Here is a 23,528-nt window from a genome sequence, read left to right on the forward strand (position 1 = left end):
TCACTGAGATGTGGCTAAAGGATGCATGTCTCTGGGAGCTGAACATCCAAGGATACATGGTGTATCAGAAGGATAGGAAGGTAGGCAGAAGGGGAGGCGTGGCTTTATTGGTAAGAAATGATACTAAATCATTAGAAAGAGGTGATATAGGATCAGAAGGGGCAGAATCTTTATGGGTTGAGCTAAGAAATTGCAAGGGTAAAAGGACCCTGATGGCAGTTATTTATAGGCCTCCAAAAAGCTGCAGGGATGTGGACTACAAATTACAACAGGAAATAGAAAAGGCTTGTCAGAAGAGCAGCGTTATGATAATTGTGGGGAATTTTAACATGCGAGTAGCTTGGGAAAATCAGGTCAGCACTGGATCTCAAGAGAGAGAATTTGTAGAATGTCTGCGAGATGGCTTTTTAGAACAGTTTGTTGTTGAGCCCACTAGGGGATCAGCTGTACTGGATTGGGTATTGTGTAATGAACCAGAGGGGATTAGAGAAATTGAGGTGAAGGAACCCTTAGGAGGCAGTGATCATAACATGATTGAGTTCGCTGTGAAATTTGAAAAAGAGAAGCCGAAATCTGATGTGTCGGTATTTCAGTGGAGTAAAGGGAATTACAGTGGCATGAGAGAGGAACTGGCCAAAGTTGACTGGAAAGGGACACTGGCAGGAAAGACGGCAGAGCAGCAGTGGCTGGAGTTTATGTGAGAAATGAGGAAGGTGCAAGACAGGTATATTCCAGAAAAGAAGAAATTTTCGAATGGAAAAAGGATGCAACCATGGTTGACAAGAGAAGTCAAAGCCAAAGTTAAAGCAAAGGAGAGGGCATACAAGGAAGCAAAAATTAGTGGGAAGACAGAGGATTGGGAAGTTTTTAAAACCTTACAAAAGGAAACTAAGAAGGTCATTAAGAGGGAAAAGATTAACTATGAAAGGAAGCCAGCAAATAACATCAAAGAGGATACTAAAAGCTTTTTCAAGTATATAAAGAGTAAAAGACAGGTGAGAGTAACATAGAAACATAGAAAATAGGTACAGGAGTAGGCCATTCAGCCCTTCGAGCCTGCACCGCCATTTATTATGATCATGGCTGATCATCCAACTCAGAACCCTGCACCAGCCTTCCCTCCATACCCCCTGATCCCCGTAGCCACAAGGGCCATATCTAACTCCCTCTTAAATATAGCCAATGAACTGGCCTCAACTGTTTCCTGTGGCAGAGAATTCCACAGATTCACCACTCCCTGTGTGAAGAAGTTTTTCCTAATCTTGGTCCTAAAAGGCTTCCCCTTTATCCTCAAGCTGTGACCCCTCATTCTGGACTTCCCCAACATCGGGAACAATCTTCTTGCATCTAGCCTGTCCAATCACTTTAGGATTTTATATGTTTCAATCAGATCCCCCCTCAATCTTCTAAATTCCAACGAGTACAAGCCCAGTTCATCCAGTCTTTCTTCATATCAAAGTCCTGCCATCCCAGGAATCAATCTGGTGAACCTTCTTTGTACTCCCTCTATGGCAAGGATGTCTTTCCTCAGATTAGGGGACCAAAACTGCACACAATACTCCAGGTGTGGTCTCACCAAGGCCTTGTACAACTGCAGTAGTACCTCCCTGCTCCTGTACTCGAATCCTCTTGCTATAAATGCCAGCATACCATTCGCCTTTTTCACCGCCTGCTGTACCTGCATGCCCACTTTCAATGACTGGTGTATAATGACACCCAGGTCTCGTTGCACCTCTCCTTAATCGGCCACCATTCAGATAATAACCTGTTTTCCTATTTTTGCCACCAAAGTGGATAACTTCACATTTATCCACATTAAATTGCATCTGCCATGAATTTGCCCACTCACCCAACCTATCCAAGTCACCCTGCATCCTCTTAGCATCCTCCTCACAGCTAACACTGCCGCCCAGCTTCGTGTCATCTGCAAACTTGGAGATGCTGCATTTAATTCCCTCATCCAAGTCATTAATATATATTGTAAACAACTGGGGTCCCAGCACTGAGCCTTGCGGTACCCCACTAGTCACTGCCTGCCATTCTGAAAAGGTCCCGTTTATTCCCACCCTTTGCTTCCTGTCTGTTAACCAATTCTCTATCCACATCAATACCTTACCCCCAATACCGTGTGCTTTAAGTTTGCACACTAATCTCCTGTGTGGGACCTTGTCAAAAGCCTTTTGAAAATCCAAATATACCACATCCACTGGTTCTCCCCTATCCATTCTACTAGTTACATCCTCAAAAAATTCTATGAGATTCGTCAGACATAATTTTCCTTTCACAAATCCTTAGATATAGGATCGATAGAAAATGATGCTGGAGAAATTGTAATGGGAGATAAGGAGACGGCAGAGGAACTGAATGAGTATTTTGCATCAGTCTTCACTGAGGAAGACACCAGCAGTATACCGGACACTCAAGGGTGGCAGGAAAGAGAAGTCACAATTACGACAGAGAAAGTACTCAGGAAGCTGAATAGTCTAAAGGTAGGTAAATCTCCCAGACCAGATGGAATACACCTGCGTGTTCTGAAGGAAGTAGCTGTGGAGATTGCGGAGGCATTAGCGATGCTCTTTCAAAAGTCGATGGATTCTGACATGGTTCCGGAGGACTGGAAGATTGCAAATGTCACTCCGCTATTTAAGAATGGGGCAAGGAAGCAAAAAGGAAATTATAGACCTGTTAGCTTGACATCGGTGGTTGGGAAGTGGTTTGAGTCGATTGTTGAGGATGAGGTTACAGAGCACCTGGAAGCATATGACAAGATAGGCAGAACTCAGCATGGATTCCTTAAAGGAATATACTGCCTGACAAACCTACTACAGTTTTTTGAGGAAATTTAAGGTAGGCTAGACAAGGGAGATGCAGTGGATGTTGTATATTTGGGTTTTCAGAAGGCCTTTGACAAGATGCCACACATGAGGCTACTTAACAAGATAAGAGCCCATGGAATTATGGGAAAGTTACATACGTGGATAGAGCGTTGGCTGATTGGCACGAAACAGAGAGTGGGAATAAAGGGATCCTATTCTGGTTGGCTGCCGGTTACCAGTGGTGTTCCACAGGGGTCCGTGTGGGGGCCGCTTCTTTTTACATTGTACATAAACGATTTGGATTATGGAATAAATGGCTTTGTGGCTAAGTTTGCTGATGATACGAAGATAGGTGGAGGGGCCGGTAGTGCTGAGGAAACGGAGAGTCTGCAGAGAGACTTGGATAGATTGGAAGAATGGGCAAAGAAGTGGCAAATGAAGTACAATGTTGGAAAGTGTATGGTTATGCACTTTGGCAGAAGTAATAAACGAGCAGACTATTATTTAAATGGGGAAAGAATTCAAAGTTCTGAGATGCAACGGGACTTGGGAGTCCTCATACAGGATACCCTTAAGGTTAATCTCCAGGTTGAGTCAGTAGTGAAGAAGGTGAATGCAATGTTGGCATTCATTTCTAGAGGAATAGAGTATAGGAGCAGGGATGTGATGTTAAGGCACTGGTGAGACCTCACTTGGAGTACTGTGGGCAGTTTTGGTCTCCTTATTTAAAAAAGGATGTGCTGACGTTGGAGAGGGTACAGAGAAGATTCAGTAGAATGATTCCAGGAATGAGAGGGTTAACATATGAGGGACGTTTGTCCGCTCTTGGACTGTATTCCTTGGAGTTTCGAAGAATGAGGGGAGACCTTATAGAAACATTTCGAATGTTGAAAGGCATGGACAGAGTGGATGTGGCAAAGTTGTTTCCCATGATGGGGGAGACTTGTACGAGAGGGCATGACTTAAGGATTGAAGGGCGCCCATTCAGAACAGAAATGCGAAGAAATTTTTTTAGCTAGAGGGTGGTGAATCTATGGAATTTGTTGCCACGGGCAGCAGTGGAGGCCAAGTCATCGGGTGTATTTAAGGCAGAGATTGATAGGTATCTGAGTAGCCAGGGCATCAAAGGTTATGGTGAAAAGGTGGGGGTGTGGAACTAAATGGGAGAATGGATCAGCTCATGATAAAATGGCGGAGCAGACTCGATGGGCCGAATGGCCGACTTCTGCTCCTTTGTCTTATGGTCTAAAAAAAAGGAAATTACAGTAACAGAAAATATTTTTGCAATTCTTCGATAGTATCTTACCCACTTGCCCAATTATTTCCGGATCCTTGTTTCTGACAGAAGGATGATTGAGCTCCATATCTCCAGCTCCCTGAGTTTGCAGCTTTAGACATAGTGTGGCTGATGACTTTTGGCTCCATGTCAACAAGAACAGCCCGAGCTACTTGTACTCCTGCAAATCACACAACTGCCAGTCTGTTAACAACTGACCACAAAGCTCAGCAGAGATTTCACTTGACAGCTCGCTTTGAAATTATTTTATTTCAGCGACCCAAATGAAGAATTGTTGGCTCGGAATGAGGAAGAAGAGAATGCATAGGCTCTGCTTGTTTTACTTAGAATGAAGAAGGTTGAGGGGTGACCTGATAGAGGTATATAAAATTATGAGGGGGATGGAAATGGTAGGTAGTGAAAACTTTTCCCATTTGTTGGGGTGCTTACAACAAGAAACCACAGGTTTAAAGTGAGAGGAAGAAAGTTTAGAGGTAATACAAGAGAGTTCTTTTCACACAATGAGTGGCTGAAGTCTGGAATGTGCTGCCTGAAGAGGTGGTGGATGCAGAAATTCTCATGACATCCAAGAATCATTTAATGGCTAAGGACCTAATGTGGATAAATGGAGTAGTGTAGATAGGAACAATGGGTCAAAGGACAAGTTTCTGTGCTGAAAGACGCTGACTCTACCTACAATGCTAGGGAATGGTATTCATGAAAAACTGTAAAAAATTATTTTAAACCAAGATCTAAATGAGCATCTGAATGAGCTACTTCTTAGTTTTTTTTTATTTAATGTTAATAAATTGGCTCTGTCTTTTAGTAAATCTAAGGGAAAAGAAAAGAGGCCTCACCGTCAGTGCTGCTGCTGAAGAATCGCTCCTGCGAAATGCTCGAGTAATACTTGCTCTCGTTGGAGCCTCTCCGCCCATCTGTGCTTACCACTTCAAACAGCTGCTTCCCAACCTGGTTCCCACACTGGCCAAGTTGAACGACCACCAGAGACATGACAGATGAACCCCCTGTTCATACAATTAGCATAGAATAAGACCAATAACCTGCTGTCTACAACAAAACACACAGCTCTCACAGTGAGAAACCAAGATTGCTTCCCACAGCATCAGCGGCCTGACGGCAACCGGAACATCATACAATATTCCAGGTGTAGCCCAAGCAGTGTTTTATAAAATTCAGCCCTGATGCACTAGGGCATGTCCAGTGAGGGCAAGGATCCTGATATCTTCTTCTCTGTCCCTCTGCAATTGGATCCTCAACTTCCTAACTGGAAGACCACAGTCTGTGTGGATTGCTGATAACATCTCCTCACTGACGATCAACGCTGGTGCACCTTCAGGGGTGTGTGCTTAGTCCATTGCTCTACTCTCTCTATACCCATGACTGTGTGGCTAGGCATAGCTCAAATACCATCTATAAATTTGCTGATCATACAACCATTGTTCATAAAATCTCAAGACAGAGACAAGAGGGCATACAGGAGCGAGATATGCCAACTAGTGGAGTGATGTCGTAGCAACAACCTTGCACTCAATGTCAGTAAGACAAAAGAGCTGATGTGGACTTCAGGAAGGGTAAGACGAAGAAACACATATCAATCCTCATCGAGGGATCAGAAGTGGAGAGAGTGAGCAGTTTCAAGTTCCTGGGTGTCAAGATCTCTGAGGATCTAACCAGGACCCAGTATATTGATGCAGTTATAAAGAAGGCAAGACAGCAACTATGCTTCATTAGATTTGGTATGTCAAGAAATACACTCAAAAAATTCTATAGCTGTACTGTGGAGAGCATTCTGACAGGCTGCATCACTGTCTGATATGGGGTGGGGGGGGGTGCTACTGCACAAGACCGAAAGAAGCTGCAGAGGTTGTAAATTTAGTCGGTTCCATCTTGGGTAATACCCTACAAAGTACCAAAGACACCTTCAAGGAGCAGCGTTTCAGAAAGGCAGCGTCCATTATTAAGGACCTCCAGCACCCAGGGCATGCCCTTTTCTCACTGCTACCATCAGACAGGAGGTACAGAAGCCTGAAGGCACACACTCAGCGATTCAGCAACAGCTTCTTCCCCTCAGCCATTCAATTTTTAAATGGACATTAAACCCGTGAACACTACCTCACTTTTTAACATATATTATTTGTTTTTACACGATTTAAAATCTACTTAATATACATATACTGTAATTGATTTACTTATTCATTATTATTTTCTTCTTCTATAGTATGTGTTGCATTGAACTGCTGTTGCTAAGTTAATAAATTTCACGACATATGTCGGTGATAATAAACCTGATTCTGATTATCTACCTGTTCTGTCTCTTTCTGTCGCTGTGGACCTGTATACTAAGATCCTTTCGCTCACCTACATTCCCTCTCCTGCTATCCCTCTTGACTAAGGAATCCTATACAGTATTTTGTACAGGGATACGATTCCTTCCTTCCTGGGACAAAACATACAGGTAATTCCTCGCCCTCTCGGATGAGCCAGTACGCAGAGCTTCAACTCCGCACTAAAACCCCTCCAGCGTACCACTTTCAGAACACCACACCCTACTACCCCTTCAAGGAACCTGCTCCCCAGGGGCGGAATCTGTTGTTCTGAGTTTGGAGATGAGACTGACCATTCAACAGATGCAAAAACAATTCGTCCTGGATCACTGACAAGTGCAGCGGCTCCTCACCTCCCCCATAATCCTGCTCACCTTTGTCCCGCCGGCACTTATCTAGCTTCCCCTTAAGTGTGTGCCGTTGACGCAATTCGATTAGACTGAACAATCTCGCCGTAACTACAAACCTGCGGGACGCAAACCGTTGGATCGCAGTCGAGAGATTCAACATCGGCCTTTCACCCCCGGCCGCCTCGACGAGGAGAGATCTCAACCAATGAGGGCGACGGATGGAAAGAAGGCAGTCTGATTTTTGGCCAATGGGGAGAGCGGATGGGCTGAGGCCTCAGAGTTCTGTCGTGAGGGAAATGGCGGCGGTTGGGCCTGCGGAGGCTCCGAGCGCTGTGTCGCGGCCTACGCGGACACACAACATCGTTCCTCGACTGCAGCATGGACGCTACACGGGCCATGGGCCCACCAGGGTATCACAGGTAGGTTAGGGGAAAAGAGACCTGGGCCTATTGGAAAGGCCCTGATAACCGGGGACTGAATTTAGCAGTGGCTGAAGTGTTCTGTGTGATTGAGTTGCGGGAGGGGGTGGATGTAGTTGCTACGGACCGGGGTTTGGTGAACGGAGGGTGGTGGTTGCGCTTTGTTTCGGGGCTTCTGGTCCGTTTTGCTGCGACACAGAGTCAGGGCCTCCGCCACCAAGAAATGCGGTACCAAGTTTTGGTGGGGGATACGTGGGGTAGAAGGGAGCGAGAGCTTCAGTAATACTGGGTTCGGTATAGTTGGCAAAGAAGGTTACGATATTGTGTGTTGGGGGAAGAGTTTGGATACAGGACGATTAATTTTAAATGATCACAAATGTTTGCGATAAAAGGGAGAAGAAAATGGGTGGTTTCGAAAAGGAAAATTCAGGCTAGATGCTCACCAGGAACAAATGTAAGGATAGAAATGGATATTTAACTCTTGTTAGAGCGAGTTTGCTTGCGATCATCATGGCTTAGTGATTTTCCCATAGTAAATGTTTTTTTCAAGTTTCTGGCTCTTAGAATTGTTGCATAGGGTCATAGAGCACCAAGCACAAAAATAGGCCCCCTGGGCCATTTAGTCAATGCTAAATTTTTATTCTGCCTAGACCCATCGACCTGCAGCTGGACCATAATCTTCAATATCTCTCCAATCGATGTTCTTTTTCTAACCTCTCTTAAATGTTGCATTTGAAACCTCATCTTTCACTTTATGCCGGTATTTCAGACATGTACTTGGGAGTGAAGTTCCCTTTAAGGTTTCTCTTAAATATTTCACCTTTCACCCTTGGCCTATGACCTCCAGTTCTAGTTTTACCCAGCATTTGAAAAAGCCTGCTTGATTTTACCTTCTCTATATCCCTCACAATTTTGTATGCCTCTGTAAAATCTCCCCTGATTCTCCAATGCACTGGAGAAAATGTCCTAACCTTTTCAACCTTTCCCTATAACATAGAAACATAGAAAATAGATGCAGGAGTAGGCCATTCGGCCCTTCGAGCCTGCACCGCCATTTATTATGATCATGGCTGATCATCCAACTCAGAACCCTGCACCAGCCTTCCCTCCATACCCCCTGATCCCCGTAGCCACAAGGGCCATATCTAACTCCCTCTTAAATATAGCCAATGAACTGGCCTCAACTGTTTCCTGTGGCAGAGAATTCCACAGATTCACCACTCTCTGTGTGAAGAAGTTTTTCCTAATCTCAGTCCTAAAAGACTTCCCCTTTATCCTCAAACTGTGACCCCTTGTTCTGGACTTCCCCAACATCGGGAACAATCTTCTTGCATCTAGCCTGTCCAATCACTTTAGGATTTTATACGTTTCAATCAGATCCCCCCTCAATCTTCTAAATTGAGTTCATCCAGTCTTTCTTCATATGAAAGTCCTGCCATCCCAGGAATCAATCTGGTGAACCTTCTTTGTACTCCTTCTATGGCAAGGATGTCTTTCCTCAGATTAGGGGACCAAAACTGCACACAATACTCCAGGTGTGGTCTCACCAAGGCCTTGTACAACTGCAGTAGTACCTCCCTGCTCCTGTACTCGAAACCTCTTGCTATAAATGCCAGCGTACCATTCGCCTTTTTCACCGCCTGCTGTACCTGCATGCCCACTTTCAATGACTGGTGTATAATGACACCCAGGTCTCGTTGCACCTCCCCTTTTCCTAATTGGCCACCATTCAGATAATAATCTGTTTACCTATTTTTGCCACCAAAGTGGATAACTTCACAATTATCCACATTAAATTGCATCTGCCATGAATTTGCCCACTCACCCAACCTATCCAAGTCACCCTGCATCCTCTTAGCATCCTCCTCACAGCTAACACTGCCGCCCAGCTTCGTGTCATCCGCAAACTTGGAAATGCTGCATTTAATTCCCACATCCAAGTCATTAATATATATTGTAAACAACTGGGGTCCCAGCACTGAGCCTTGCGGTACCCCACTAGTCACTGCCTGCCATTCTGAAAAGGTCCCGTTTATTCCCACTCTTTGCTTCCTGTCTGCTAACCACTTCTCTATCCACATCAATACCTTACCCCCAATACCGTGTGCTTTAAGTTTGCACACTAATCTCCTGTGTGGGACCTTGTCAAAAGCCTTTTGAAAATCCAAATATACCACATCCACTGGTTCTCCCCTATCCATTCTACTAGTTACATCCTCAAAAAATTCTATGAGATTCGTCAGACATGATTTTCCTTTCACAAATCCATGCTGACTTTGTCCGATGATTTCACCGCTTTCCAAATGTGCTGTTATCACATCTTTGATAACTGACTCCAGCAGTTTCCCCACCACCGATGTTAGGCTAACTGGTCTATAATTCCCCGGTTTCTCTCTCCCTCCTTTTTTAAAAAGTGGGGTTACATTAGCCACCCTCCAATCCTCAGGAACTAGTCTAGAATCTAACGAGTTTTGAAAAATTATCACTAATGCATCCACTATTTCTTGGGCTACTTCCTTAAGCACTCTGGGATGCAGACCATCTGGCCCTGGGGATTTATCTGCCTTTAATCCCTTCAATTTACCCAACACCACTTCCCTACTAACATGTATTTCGCTCAGTTCCTCCATCTCACTGGACCCTCTGTCCCCTACTATTTCCGGAAGATTATTTATGTCCTCCTTAGTGAAGACAGAACCAAAGTAATTATTCAATTGATCTGCCATGTCCTTGCTCCCCATAATCAATTCACCTGTTTCTGTCTGTAGGGGACCTACATTTGTCTTTACCAGTCTTTTCCTTTTTACATATCTATAAAAGCTTTTACAGTCAGTGTTTATGTTCCCTGCCAGTTTTCTCTCATAATCTTTTTTCCCCTTCCTAATTAAGCCCTTTGCCCTCCTCTGCTGAACTCTGAATTTCTCCCAGTCCTCAGGTGAGCCAGTTTTTCTGGCTAACTTCTATGCTTCTTCTTTGGAATTGATACTATCCCTAATTTCTCTTGTCAGCCACGGGTGCACTACCTTCTTTGATTTATTCTTTTGCCAAACTGGGATGAACAATAACTGAGGTCCTAAAGTCATACAGTCGTAGAAAATTGCAGCACAGAATCAGGCCCTTCAGCCCATCTATTCTGTGCTGAACCATTTAAGCTGCCTACTCATCAACGTGCATCAGGACCATAGTCCTTCATACCCCTACCCTGCATTTACCGATCAAAACTTATCTTAAACGTTGAAATTGAGCTTGCATGCAACGCTTGCATATTCCACACTCACAACGCTCTGACTAAAGATGTTTCTCCTCAAATTCCCCTTAAACTTGTCACCTTTCGTCCTTTACCCATGACCTCTGGTTGTAGTTCCATCCAACCTCTGTGAAATATAAACCCTACCTATACCCTCATAATTTTGTACACCTCTATCAAATATCGTCTCAATCTTCTAGGGTCTGAGAAATAGTCCTAACCTATTCAATTTTTCCATATAACTCGGGTCCTCTACACCTGGCAACATCCTTGTAAATTTTCTCTGTACTCTTTCAACCTTATTTACATCTTTCCGATAGATAGGTACTGCAAATTAGTCTTCACCAACGTCTTCATAACATCCAATCTCCTTTGATTTATAGCACAATTTTTGCAAGTCAAACTGCCAGAAGCTTTCTTCATGACCACTTTAAATGAATTATGGACCTGTATTCCCAGATCCTTTCCTGCTACCACACTTCCTCAGTACCCTACCGTTCACTGTGTAAGACCTACCCTGGTCGGTTCTACTGAAGTGCAACAACTCCCACTTGTATGCATTCAAGTTCAGGGGATATTTGCGTGGTGTTCTACATAGGTACATTCCAATGAGACAGGGAAAGGATGGTAGGGTACGGGAACCGTGGTGTACGAAGGCTGTTGAAAATCTGGTCAAGAAGAAAAGAAAAGCTTATGAAAGATTTTAAAAAACTAGGTAATGATAGAGATCTAGAAAATTATAAGGCTAGCAGGAAGAGCTTAAGAATGAAATTAGGAGAGCCAAAAGGGGCCATGTGAAGGCCGTGGCAAGCAGGATTAAAGAAAACACAAGGCATTCTACAAGTATGTGAAGAGCAAGAGGATAAGACGTGAGAAAATAGGACCAATCAAGTGTGACAGTGGAAAAGTGTGTATGGAACCAGAGGAGATAGCAGAGGTACTTAATGAATACTTTGCTTCAGTATTCACTATGGAAAAGGATCATGGCAATTGCAGTGATGACTTGCAGCAGATTGAAAAGCTTGAGCATATAGAGCTTGTTAGGGAAAATATTACAGCAGTGCTCAGGCAGGACAGATTAGAGGGCTTGTCTGCTGAGTCCTTATGGGTGGAGCTGAGAAACAGGAAAGGTATGGCCACATTAGTGGGATTGTATTACAGACCACCCAATAGTCAACGAGAATTGGAGGAGCAAATCTGCAGAGAGATAGCAGGCAACTGCAGGAAACATAAAGTTGTGGTGGTAGGGGATTTTAATTTTCCATATATTGATTGGGACTCCCATACTGTTAGGGGTCTAGATGGTTTAGAGTTTGTAAAATGTGTTCAGGAAAGTTTTCTAAATCAATATATAGAGGTACCAACTAGAGGGGATGCAATATTGGATCTCCTGTTAGGAAACAAGTTAGGACAAGTGGCGGAAGTCTGTGTAGGGGAGCACTTTGGTTCCAGTGATCATAACACCATTAGTTTCAACTTGATCATGGACAAGGATAGATCTGGTTCTGGGGTTGAGGTTCTGAACTGGAAGAAGGCCACATTTGAAGAAATGAGAAAGGATCTAAAAATCGTGGAATGGGACAGGTTGTTCTCTGGCAAAGATGTGATCGGTAGGTGGGAAGCCTTCGAAGGAGAAATTTTGAGAGTGCAGAGTTTGTATGTTCCTGTCAGGATTAAAGGCAAAGTGAAGAGGAATAAGGAACCTTGGTTCTCAAGGGATATTGCAACTCTGATAAAGAAGAAGAGGGAGTTGTATGACATGTATAGGAAACAGGGAGTAAATAGGGTGCTTGAGGAGTATAAGAAGTGCAAGAAAATACTTAAGAAAGAAATCAGGAGGGCTAAAAGAAGACATGAGGTTGCCTTGGCAGTCAAAGTGAAGGATAATCCAAAGAGCTTTTACAGGTATATGAAGAGCAAAAGGATTGTAAGGGATAAAAATTGGTCCTCTTGAAGATCAGAGTAGTCGGCTATGTGCGGAACCAAAGGAAATGGGGGAGATCTTAAAAAGGTTTTTTGCGTCTGTATTTATTAAGGAAACTGGCATGAAGTCTATGGAATTAAGGGAGACAAGTAGTGAGATCATGGAAACTACAGATTGAAAAGGAGGAGGTGCTTGCTGTCTTGAGGAAAATTAAAGTAGATAAATCCCCGGGACCTGACAGGGTGTTCCCTTGGACCTTGAAGGAGACTAGTGTTGAAATTGCAGGGGCCCTGGCAGAAATATTTAAAATGTCGCTGTCTACAGGTGAGGTGCCGGAGGATTGGAGAGTGGCTCATGTTGTACCGTTGTTTAAAAAAGGATCGAAAAGTAATCCGGGAAATTATAGGCCGGTAAGTTTAATGTCGGTAGTAGGTTAAGTTATTGGAGGGAGTACTAAGAGACAGAATCTACAAGCATTTGGATAGACAGGGACTTATTAGGGAGGGTCAACATGGCTTTGTGCGTGGTAGGTCATGTTTGACCAATCTATTGGAGTTTTTCGAGGAGGTTGCCAGGAAAGTGGATGAAGGGAAGGCAGTGGATGTTGTCTACATGGACTTCAGTAAGGCCTTTGACAAGGTCCCGCATGGGAGGTTAGTTAGGAAAATTCAGTCGCTAGGTATACATGGAGAGGTGGTAAATTGGATTAGAAATTGGCTTAATGGAAGAAGCCAAGGAGTGGTAGTAGAGAATTGCTTCTCCGAGTGGAGGCCTGTGGCTAGTGGTGTGCCACAGGGATCAGTGCTGGGTCCATTGTTATTTGTCATCTATATCAATGATCTGGATGATAATGTGGTAAATTGGATCAGCAAATTTGCTGATGATATAAAGATTGGAGGTGTAGCAGACAGTGAGGAGGAAGGTTTTCAGAGCCTGCAGAGGGACTTGGACCAGCTGGAAAAATGGGAGATGGAGTTTAGTACAGACAAGTGTGAGGTATTGCACGTTGGAAAGACAAACCAAGGTAGAACATACAGGGTTAATGGTAAGGCACTGAGGAGTGCAGTAGAACAGAGGGATCTGGGAATACAGATACAAAATTCCCTAAAAGTGGCGTCACAGGTAGATAGGGTCGTAAAGAGAGCTTTTGGTACATTGGCCTTTATTAATCAAAGTATTGAGTATAAGAGCTGGAATGTTATGGTGAGGCCGAATCTGGAGTATTGTGTTCAGTTTTGGTCACCAAATTATGGGAAGGATATAAATAAGGTTGAAAGAGTGCAGAGAAGGTTTACAAGGATGTTGCCGGGCCTTGAGAAACTCAGTTACAGAGAAAGGTTGAATAGGTTAGGACTTTATTCCCTGGAGCGTAGAAGAATAAGGGGAGATTTGATAGAGGTATATAAAATTATGATGGGTATAGATAGAGTGAATGCAAGCAGGCTTTTTCCACTGAGGCAAGGGGAGAAAAAAACGAGAGGACATGGGTTAAGGGTGAGGGGGGAAAAGTTTAAAGGGAACATTACGGGGGGCTTCTTCACACAGAGAGTGGTGTGAGTATGGAATGAGCTGCCAGATGAGGTGGTAAATGCGGGTTCTTTTTTAATATTTAAGAATAAATTGGACAGATATATGGATGGGAGGGTGTATGGAGGGATATGGTCCGTGTGCAGGTCAGTGGGACTAGGCAGAAAATGGTTTGGCACAGCCAAGAAGGGCCAAAAGGCCTGTTTCTGTGCTGTAGTTTTTCTATGGTTTCTAGATATTATGAAAGAGGATGTACTGGAGCTTTAGGAAAGCATCAAGTTAGATAAGTCTCTGGGACCAGATGAGATCTACCCCAGGCTACTGTGGCAGGTGAGGAAGGAGATTGCTGAGCCTCTGGCAATGATCTTTGCATTATCAATGACGAAGGGAGAGGTTCTGGAGGATTGGAGGGTTGCAGATGTTGTTCCATTATTGAAGAAAGGGAGTAGAGATAGTCCAGGAAGTTATAGTCTTACTTCAGTGGTTGGTATGTTGATGGAGAGGACCTGAAGAGACAGGATTTATGAACATTTGGAGAGGCGTAACATGACTAGGAATAGTCAGCATGGCTTTGTCAATGGCAGGTTGTGCCTTACGAGCCTGATTGAATTCTTTGAGGACATGTTGAAGTTCGAGCAGTAGATGTATATGGATTTCAGCAAGACATTTGATAAGGTACCCCATGCAAGGATCCAAGGCGACCTTGCTTTGTGGATCTATAATTGGTTTGCCCACAGAAGACAGAGTAGTTGTAGATGGGTCATTTTCTGCATGGCAGTCGATGACCAGTAGTGTGCCTCAGGGATCTGTTCTGGGGGCCTTCTGTTCGTGATTTTTATAAATTACCTGGATGAGAAAGTGGAGGGATGGGTTAGTAAATTTGCTGGTGACACAAAGGTTGGGGGTGTTGTGGATAGTGTGGAGGGCTGTTAGATGTTACTGTGGGACATTGATAGGATGCAAAACTGGGCTGAGAAGTGGCAGATGGAGGTCAACCCAGATAAGTGTGAAGTGATTCATTTTGGTAGGTCAAAAATGATGGCAGAATATAGTATTAATGGTAGTGTGGAGGATCAGAGGGATCTTGGGGTCCGAGTCCATAGGACACTCAAAGCTGCTGTGCAGGTTAATCTGTGGTTAAGAAGGCATATGATGCATTGGCCTTCCTCAACCGTGGGATTGAGTTTAAGAGCTGAGAGGTAATGTTACAGCTATATAGGACCCTGTTCAGACCCCACCTGGAGTACTGTGCCCAGTTCTGGTCACCTCACTGCAGGTAAGGATGTGGAAACCATAGAAAGGGTGCAGAGGAGATTTACAAGGATGTTGCCTGGATTGGGGAGCATGCCTTATGAGAGTAGGTTGAGTGAACTTGGCCTTTTCTCCCTGGAGCGATGGAGGCTGAGAGGTGACCTGATAGAGGTGTATAAGATGATGAGAGGCATTGATCGTGTGGGTAGTCAGAGGCTTTTTCCCAGGGCTGAAATGGCTAGCATGAGAGGGCACAGGTTTAAGGCGCTTGGAAGTAGGTACAGAGGCAATGCCAGGGGTAAGTTTTTTTTATGTGGATAGTGGTGAGTGTGTGGAATGGGCTGCCGGCAACGGTGGTGGAGACGGATATGATAGAGTCTTTTAAGAGACTGCTGGATCGGTACATGGAGCTTAGAAAAATAGAGGGCTATGGGTAACCCAAGGTAATTTCTAAAGTAAGTACATGTTCAACACAGCATTGTGGGCTGAAGGGCCTGTATTGTGCTGTATGTTTTCTGTTTCTATGTTTCTAAATTCCCTCTGGTCCAAAACCTGCTGCAAGCCATGATAGCCTTCCTCGCAATCCACTATATCCCCAATCTTGGTGTCACCTGCAAATCTGATTCAGTTAACAACATACATCAAAGTTGCTGGTGAACGCAGCAGGCCAGGCAGCATCTATAGGAAGAGGCGCAGTCGACGTTTCAGGCCGAGACCCTTCATCAGGACTAACTGAAGGAAGAGTGAGTAAGGGATTTGAAAGCTGGAGGGGGAGGGGGAGATGCAAAATGATAGGAGAAGACAGGAGGGGGAGGGATGGAGCCGAGAGCTGGACAGGTGATAGGCAGAAGGGGATACGAGAGGATCATGGGACAGGAGGTCCGGGAAGAAAGACGGGGGGGGGGGTGACCCAGAGGATGGGCAAGAGGTATATTCAGAGGGACAGAGGGAGAAAAAGGAGAGTGAGAGAAAGAATGTGTGCATTAAAAAGAGTAACAGATGGGGTACGAGGGGGAGGTGGGGCCTAGCGGAAGTTAGAGAAGTCAATGTTCATGCCATCAGGTTGGAGGCTACCCAGACGGAATATAAGGTGTTGTTCCTCCAACCTGAGTGTGGCTTCATCTTTACAGTAGAGGAGGCCGTGGATAGACATGTCAGAATGGGAATGGGATGTGGAATTAAAATGTGTGGCCACTGGGAGATCCTGCTTTCTCTGGCGGACAGAGCGTAGATGTTCAGCAAAGCGGTCTCCCAGTCTGCGTCGGGTCTCACCAATATATAAAAGGCCACATCGGGAGCACCGGACGCAGTATATCACCCCAGTCGACTCACAGGTGAAGTGATGCCTCACCTGGAAGGACTGTTTGGGGCCCTGAATGGTGGTAAGGGAGGAAGTGTAAGGGCATGTGTAGCACTTGTTCCGCTTACACGGATAAGTGCCAGGAGGGAGATCAGTGGGGAGGGATGGGGGGGACGAATGGACAAGGGAGTTGTGTAGGGAGCGATCCCTGCGGAATGCAGAGAGAGGCGGGGAGGGAAAGATATGCTTAGTGGTGGGATCCCGTTGGAGGTCCCCCCCATCCCTCCCCACTGATCTCCCTCCTGGCACTTATCCGTGTAAGCGGAACAAGTGCTACACATGCCCTAACACTTCCTCCCTTACCACCATTCAGGGCCCCAAACAGTCCTTCCAGGTGAGGCATCACTTCACCTGTGAGTCGACTGGGGTGATATACTGCGTCCGGTGCTCCCGATGTGGCCTTTTATATATTGGTGGGACCCGACGCAGACTGGGAGACCGCTTTGCTGAACATCTACGCTCTGTCCGCCAGAGAAAGCAGGATCTCCCAGTGGCCACACATTTTAATTCCACATCCCATTCCCATTCTGACATGTCTATCCACGGCCTCCTCTACTGTAAAGATGAAGCCACACTCAGGTTGGAGGAACAACACCTTATATTCCGTCTGGGTAGCCTCCAACCTGATGGCATGAACATTGACTTCTCTAACTTCCGCTAGGCCCCACCTCCCCCTCGTACCCCATCTGTTACTCATTTTTAATGCACACATTCTTTCTCTCACTCTCCTTTTTCTCCCTCTGTCCCTCTGAATATACCTCTTGCCCATCCTCTGGGTCACCCCCCCTCCGTCTTTCTTCCCGGACCTCCTGTCCCATGATCCTCTCGTATCCCCTTCTGCCTATCACCTGTCCAGCTCTCGGCTCCATCCCTCCCCCTCCTGTCTTCTCCTATCATTTTGCATCTCCCCCTCCCCCTCCAGCTTTCAAATCCCTTACTCACTCTTCCTTCAGTTAGTCCTGACGAAGGGTCTCGGCCTGAAACGTCGACTGCGCCTCTTCCTATAGATGCTGCCTGGCCTGCTGCGTTCACCAGCAACTTTGATGTATGTTGCTTGAATTTCCAGCATCTGCAGAATTCCTGTTGTTTGAATCTGATTCAGTTAACCACATTATCATCCAGACTATTGATGTAGATGAGAAGCAATAATGAATTCAACACTGATCCCAGTGGTACTCTACAGGCCTCCAGTCTGAGAGGAAACCATTTACTACCACTCTCTGGCTTCTCCTGCAAATCCAGTGCCTAATCCAGTTTACCACCTCATGTTGAATGCTGAGCAACTGAACCTTCTTGACCAGCCTCCCATGAGGGACCTTGTCAAATTCCTTCTTAGGTCCATGTGGACAACATCCACTGCCTTGCCTTCATCAGCTTTCCTGGTAACTTCCTCAAGAAACTCTATGAAATTGGTTAGACATGACTTACCATGCATGCAGTCATGCTGACAATCCTTAATCAGTTCATGTCCATCCAAATACTCATATATCCCGTCCCTTAGAATGCCTTCCAATAACTTTCCCACTACTGATATCAGGCCAATAATTTTTAGAGCCTTTCTTGAACAGCAGAACATCATTGGCTATTCTCCAATCCCCTGATACTTCACCTGTTACTATGGGAGATTTTAATATCTCTACTATGCTGCTGGCAATTCCTGCATTTGCCTCCCACTGGGTCTAAGGGAACACCTTATCAGGCCCTGGGGATTTATCTACCCTAATTTTCCCCTCTTTTGTAATCTGTATAGGGTCCATGAAGTTGGTGCCACTTTGCCTCACTTCTATACTCTATGTGTCCATCTCCTGAATAAATACAGATGCAAAATATTTATTTAAGATCTCCCCTATCTCTTTTGGCTCCACACATGGATCACCATTCTACATTTTGATCCAGAAGACCAATTTTGTCCCTTGCAATCCTTTTGCTTTTAACATAACTGTAGAATTCCTTGGGATTCTTCTTCACCTTGTCTGCTACGGCAACCTCATGCTTTTAGCCCTCCTGATTTCTTTTTTTAAGTGTTCTCTTGCATTTCTTGCACTCCATAAGCACACCTTTACCTGCTATGCACTTCTTTTTTTCTTAACACGGACCTAAATATCTCTTAAAAACTAGGATTCCCCACTCCTGTTGTCTTTACCTTTTATTCTGAGAGGTACATACAAGTTCTGTGCTCTCAAAATTTCACTTTTGAAGGCCTCCCACTTACTAAGTACACTTTTGCCAGAAAACAGCCTGTCCTAATTCAAACTTGCCAGATTATTTCTGATACCATCAAAATTGGCCGTTCTCCAATTTAGAATATCAACCCACGGACCAGACGTTCTTTTTGCATAGTTACTTTGAAACCAGTGGTATTGTGATCAGTAGATGCAAAGCATTTCCTTACATAAACTTCTGTCACCTGCCCTATCTCATTCCCTAATAGCAGTCCTGGCAACATCCTGTACTTTTTTTTTGAAGAATACATCTCACGATGCTTTGAACACATTAACAGTGATGTAACTGCACATATTTCTGAACTGATATTTTAATACAAGAAGTATAGTGCTGAGGATGAAGTAACTAGTTTGCAAGCAGAGGCAATGTGTAGTGAGGGGAGGCTGTTGACGGGGCAGAGTTGCTGTCAGCAGGATGAGTTGCAGCTTGGAAAGTGGACAATTGGAAGGGGTGAACACAGGACTGAAGGTGTTGTATCTGGATGTGTGCAGTATACGGAATAAGGTAGATGAACTTGCAGCACAGTTACAGATTGGCATGCATGGTGTTGTAGGCATCACTGAATCATGGCTGAAAGAAAATTATAGCTGCGAGCTTAATGTCTAAGGATATACTTTGTACTGAAAGGGCAGGAAGGAAAGTGTTGCTCTGGTAAAAAATGAAATCAAATCGTTAGAGAAAGGTAACATAGGGTCAGAAGACGTTGAATCATTGTGGTTAGAGCTATGGAACTGCAAGGGTAAAAGGACCCCTTGCACTTTCATAGCTCTAGAGTTGTATACAGACCCCCCAAACAATAGTAAAGATGTGACCTACAAATTACAGCGGGAGGTAAAAAATGCATGCCAAAAGGGCAATGTTACAATAGTCCTGGGAGACATCAGTATGCGGGTACATTGGGAACACCAGGTTGCTGTTGGATTCCAGGGGGAGGAATTTCTAGAGTGCCTATGAGTGCCGGATTTTTAGAGCAGCTTGCGGTTGAGTCCACGAGAGGGTCAGCTATTTTCGACTGGTTGGTGTGCAGTGAACCATATTTGATTAGAGACCTTAAGATTGTTGTTAACAAACTTATGGGCAAGTGATCATAATGTGATCGAATTCACCCTGAAGTTTGAGAAGGAGAAGCTAGGGTCAGATGTATCAGTGTTACAGAGGAGTAAAAATTACAGAGGCATGAGAAAGGAGTTGGCCAGAGTTAATTGGAAAAAGAGCACTACAGGGATGACAGCAGAGCAGCAATGGCAGGGATTCCTGGAAGCAATTCAGAAGGCACAGGACATATACATCCCAAAGAGGAAGAAGTATTCCAAAGGAAAGATAACACAACTGTGATGAACAAGGGAAGTCAAAGCCAACATAAAAGCCAAAGGGAGGGAATATAATAGAGCAAAACTTAGTGGGAAGCTTTTACAAACCAACAAAGGCAACTAAAAAAAGTCATTAAGGTGAAGTTGGAATAGCCAGTAATATTAAAGAGGATACCAAAAGTTTCTTCAGATACATAAGGTATAAAAGAGAGGCAAGAGTGGATATCAGACTGCTGGAAAACAATGCTGGAGAGATAGTAATGGGGGACAAGGAACTGGATAAGTATTTTGCTTCAGTCTTCACTGTGGAAGACTCTAGCAGTATGGTGGAAGTTCCAGGTGTTAAGGGTCATGAAGTGTGAAGTTATCATAACTGGAGAGACGGTTCCTGGGAAACTGAAAGGTCTGAAGGTCGGTTGGTCACCTGGACCAGATGGTGTTCACCCAGAGTTCTGAAAGAGAGGGGCTGAAGAGATTGTGGGGACATCAGTAATGATCTTTCAAGAATCACTAGATTCTGGAATGGTTCCAAAAAACTGGATAATTACAAATGTCACCCTACTCCAAGAAGGAAGAGAGGCAGAATAAAGGAAACTATAGGCCAGTTAGTCTGACCTCAGTTGGTTGGGTCTCTCTCCAATGATAACAGGTACTTTCTGAGATATGGGACGCAAAACTGTTCACAATGCTCCAAGTGCGGCTTGACTAGTGTCTTATAAAGCCTCAGCATTATCTCCTTGCTTTTATGTTCTATTTCCCTTGAAATAAATGCGAACATTGCATTTGCCTTGTTACCACAGACTCAACCTGTAAATTAATCTTTCTGGGAGTCTTGCACAAGGGATTCTAAGTCCCTTTGCGCCTCTGATGTTTGAACTTTTTTCCCCATTTAGATAATAGTCTGCACCATTGTTCCTTTTACCAAAATACATTATCATACATTTCCTAACACTCTATACTTTTTTGTCTGTTCTTTCAATTCGTCTAAGTCCTGCTGCAATTGCATAGCTTCCTCAGCAATACCTACCCCATCGCCTGTCTTGGTATCATCTGTAAATTTTGCCACCAAAGCATCAATTCCATTATCCAAATCATTGACAAACAATGTGAAAGGTAGTGGTCCCTGTACTGATTCCTGAGGAACACCATTAGTCACTGACGGCCAACCAGAAAAAGCCCTTTTATTCTCACTTGCTTCTCCCGGCTGTCAGCCATTCCTCTATCCATGCCAGTATTTCCTGTGTGCCATGGGATTTTTGCCTTCTGAAAATTCAAGTAATTGACATCCACTGTCAATCCACTATGTCCACCCTGCTTGTTAATTCCTTGAAGAGCTCTAACAGATTTTTCAGGCAAGATTACAGAAACCATGCTGACTTTGACTCATTTTATTATTAGTCTCTCAGTACCCCAAAACCTCATTCTTGTAGATTCCAACACTTTTACAATCACTGAGGTTAGGCCAACTGGCCTATTTCACACACGTCTGCTCTTACCCCATCTTTCTGCCACCCTACCCAAGGTGGGGTTCCTCTTGTCCTCACCTGCCACTCCAGCAGCCTGCACGTCCAGCACATTATTCTCTGAAACTTCCACCATCTCAAACAGGATCACACCACCAAGCACATCTTTCCCTACCCCCCCCCCACTTTCTGCTTTCCGCAGGGATCGCTCCCTACACAACTCCCTTGTCTATTTGTCCCTCCCCACTGATCTCCCTCCTGGCACTTATCCTTGCAAGTGGAACAAGTGCTACACCTGCCTCCTATACCTCCTCCCTCAAGACCCTAAACATTCCTACCAGGTGAGGCAACATTTCACTAATGAGTCATTTACTGTTTTTGATGCTCCTGATGTGGCCTCCGGTATATTGGTGAGACCTAACGTAGATTGGGAGACTGCTTTGCTGAGCATCTACGCTCAGACCACCAGAACAAGCGGGATCTCCCAATGGCCACCCATTTTACTTTCACTTTGCATTCCCATTCCGATATGCCCATCTATGGCCTCCTCCACTGTCGTGGTGAGGCCACACTGGGTTGGAGGAACAAAACCTTGTATTCCATTTGGGTAGCCTCCAGCCTGATGGCATGAACTTCAATTTTCAAATTTCCGGTAATGCTCTTTCTCCCCACTGCCCCGGCCATTTCTGCCCATCGGCTCCCTGTGGTGCTCCTCCTCCCTTTTTATTTCTACCATGGCCTTCTGTCTCTTTCACCAGCCAACTTCCCAGCTCTTTACTTCATCCCTCCCCATCCAGGTTTCACCTCCCTCCCCTCACCTCTTAAATCCACTCCTCAGCCTTTTTTTCTCCTGTCCTACTGAAGTGTTTTGGCACAAAACATCAACTGTACTTTTTTTCCCATAGACGCTGCCTGGCCTGCTGAGTTCCTCCAGCATCTTATGTGTGTTCGGATTTCCAGCATCTGCAGATTTTCTTTTGTTTGGCCTATAATTTCCCTTATTTTGCCTTCCTCCCTTCTTAAAGAGTGGAGTGACATTTGCAGTCTTCCAGCCCTTCGAGACCATATCAGAATCAAGTGATTTTTGAAAGATCATGACCAATGCATCCGTTATCTCTTTAGCAACCTCTCTCAGGACTCTGGGATGTGTAGTCCATCTGGTCTGGGTGACTTATCCACCTTAAGATCTTTCAGTTTGCTGAGCACATTTTCCTTTGTAGTTGCAATGGTACTTACTCCTGTTGCCTGACCCTCACAGACCTCTGGCACACGGATAGTGTCTTTCACAGAAAAGTACCCATTAAGTTCATCTGCCATTCTTTGTCCCCCATTACTATCTCACCAACATCATTTTCCAGTGGTCAACTCTCAGCTCCCTTTTACTCTTTATAACTGGAAAAAAAAGTATTCTACTTTGTTATTGGCTAATTTGCCCTCACATTTCATTTTTTCCCTTATAACTTTTTTAGTTGCCTTTTTTTATTTCAAAAGCTTCACAATCATCCAACTTCCCACTTACTTTTGCTAACTTGTATGCCCTTTCCTTTGCTTTTATGCAGTCCCAATTAAGAACAACTTCTTCTGTTCTTAACATACCTATCCTGCACCTTGTGAACTATTCCCAGAAATAATATTGATACATGTGACTTGTGGTTCTCCCTCTCAAATTGCATTATGAATTCAATCATGTAATGATCACAATACATTAAGCTCCCTAATAAGATCTGGGTTATTACAGAACACCTAGTCTAAAATAGCCTTTCCCCAAGTAGACTCAAGCACAAGTTTAATCTCTTATCAAGAGCCATACCTCAGCCTCTACACCTTCCTACCTGTCCTTTCAATACTAAAGTATATTCTTTAATATATGAGTCTTCACTGTGGAAGACACTAGCAGTTGCCATATATTGAAGGTATGATGGAGGAGAAGTGAGTGCAGTTACTATGACAAGGGAGAAGGTGCTCGGATAGCTGAAGGACCTAAGGTTGCATAAGTCACCCAGACCAGATGAACTGT

At 44.4% G+C, this 23,528-nt stretch overlaps 2 protein-coding genes across 5 annotated transcripts in view; one reads left to right on the top strand and one right to left on the bottom strand.

The window, feature by feature from the left end:
- The window catches only part of tubd1 (tubulin, delta 1), a 64,007-nt gene extending 57,039 nt beyond the window's left edge, over positions 1 to 6,968 (bottom strand). For 2 of the 4 annotated variants that reach the window (XR_010017055.1, XM_063040945.1), the window contains exons 1-3: positions 6,812 to 6,901; positions 4,950 to 5,117; positions 4,123 to 4,273 (exon numbers count right to left, since the gene is read on the bottom strand). Coding sequence is in view for 2 of the 4 variants with exons in the window: in XM_063040945.1 (XP_062897015.1) it covers positions 4,123 to 4,273; positions 4,950 to 5,103 (305 nt within the window). In the remaining 2 variants the exon portion in view is untranslated. The other 2 variants (XM_063040946.1, XM_063040947.1) reach the window with 2 other exon arrangements.
- Positions 6,969 to 7,035: 67 nt separating this feature from the next.
- The window catches only part of LOC134342615 (short transient receptor potential channel 4-associated protein-like), a 189,637-nt gene continuing 173,144 nt past the window's right edge, over positions 7,036 to 23,528 (top strand). The window contains exon 1 of the mRNA XM_063040948.1: positions 7,036 to 7,206. Within this exon, the coding sequence (XP_062897018.1) occupies positions 7,036 to 7,206 (171 nt within the window). The remainder of the gene's footprint in view (positions 7,207 to 23,528) is intronic.

Source organism: Mobula hypostoma, chromosome 2 (assembly GCF_963921235.1).
Source record: "Mobula hypostoma chromosome 2, sMobHyp1.1, whole genome shotgun sequence".
NCBI classification, from domain to species: Eukaryota; Metazoa; Chordata; class Chondrichthyes; order Myliobatiformes; family Myliobatidae; genus Mobula; species Mobula hypostoma.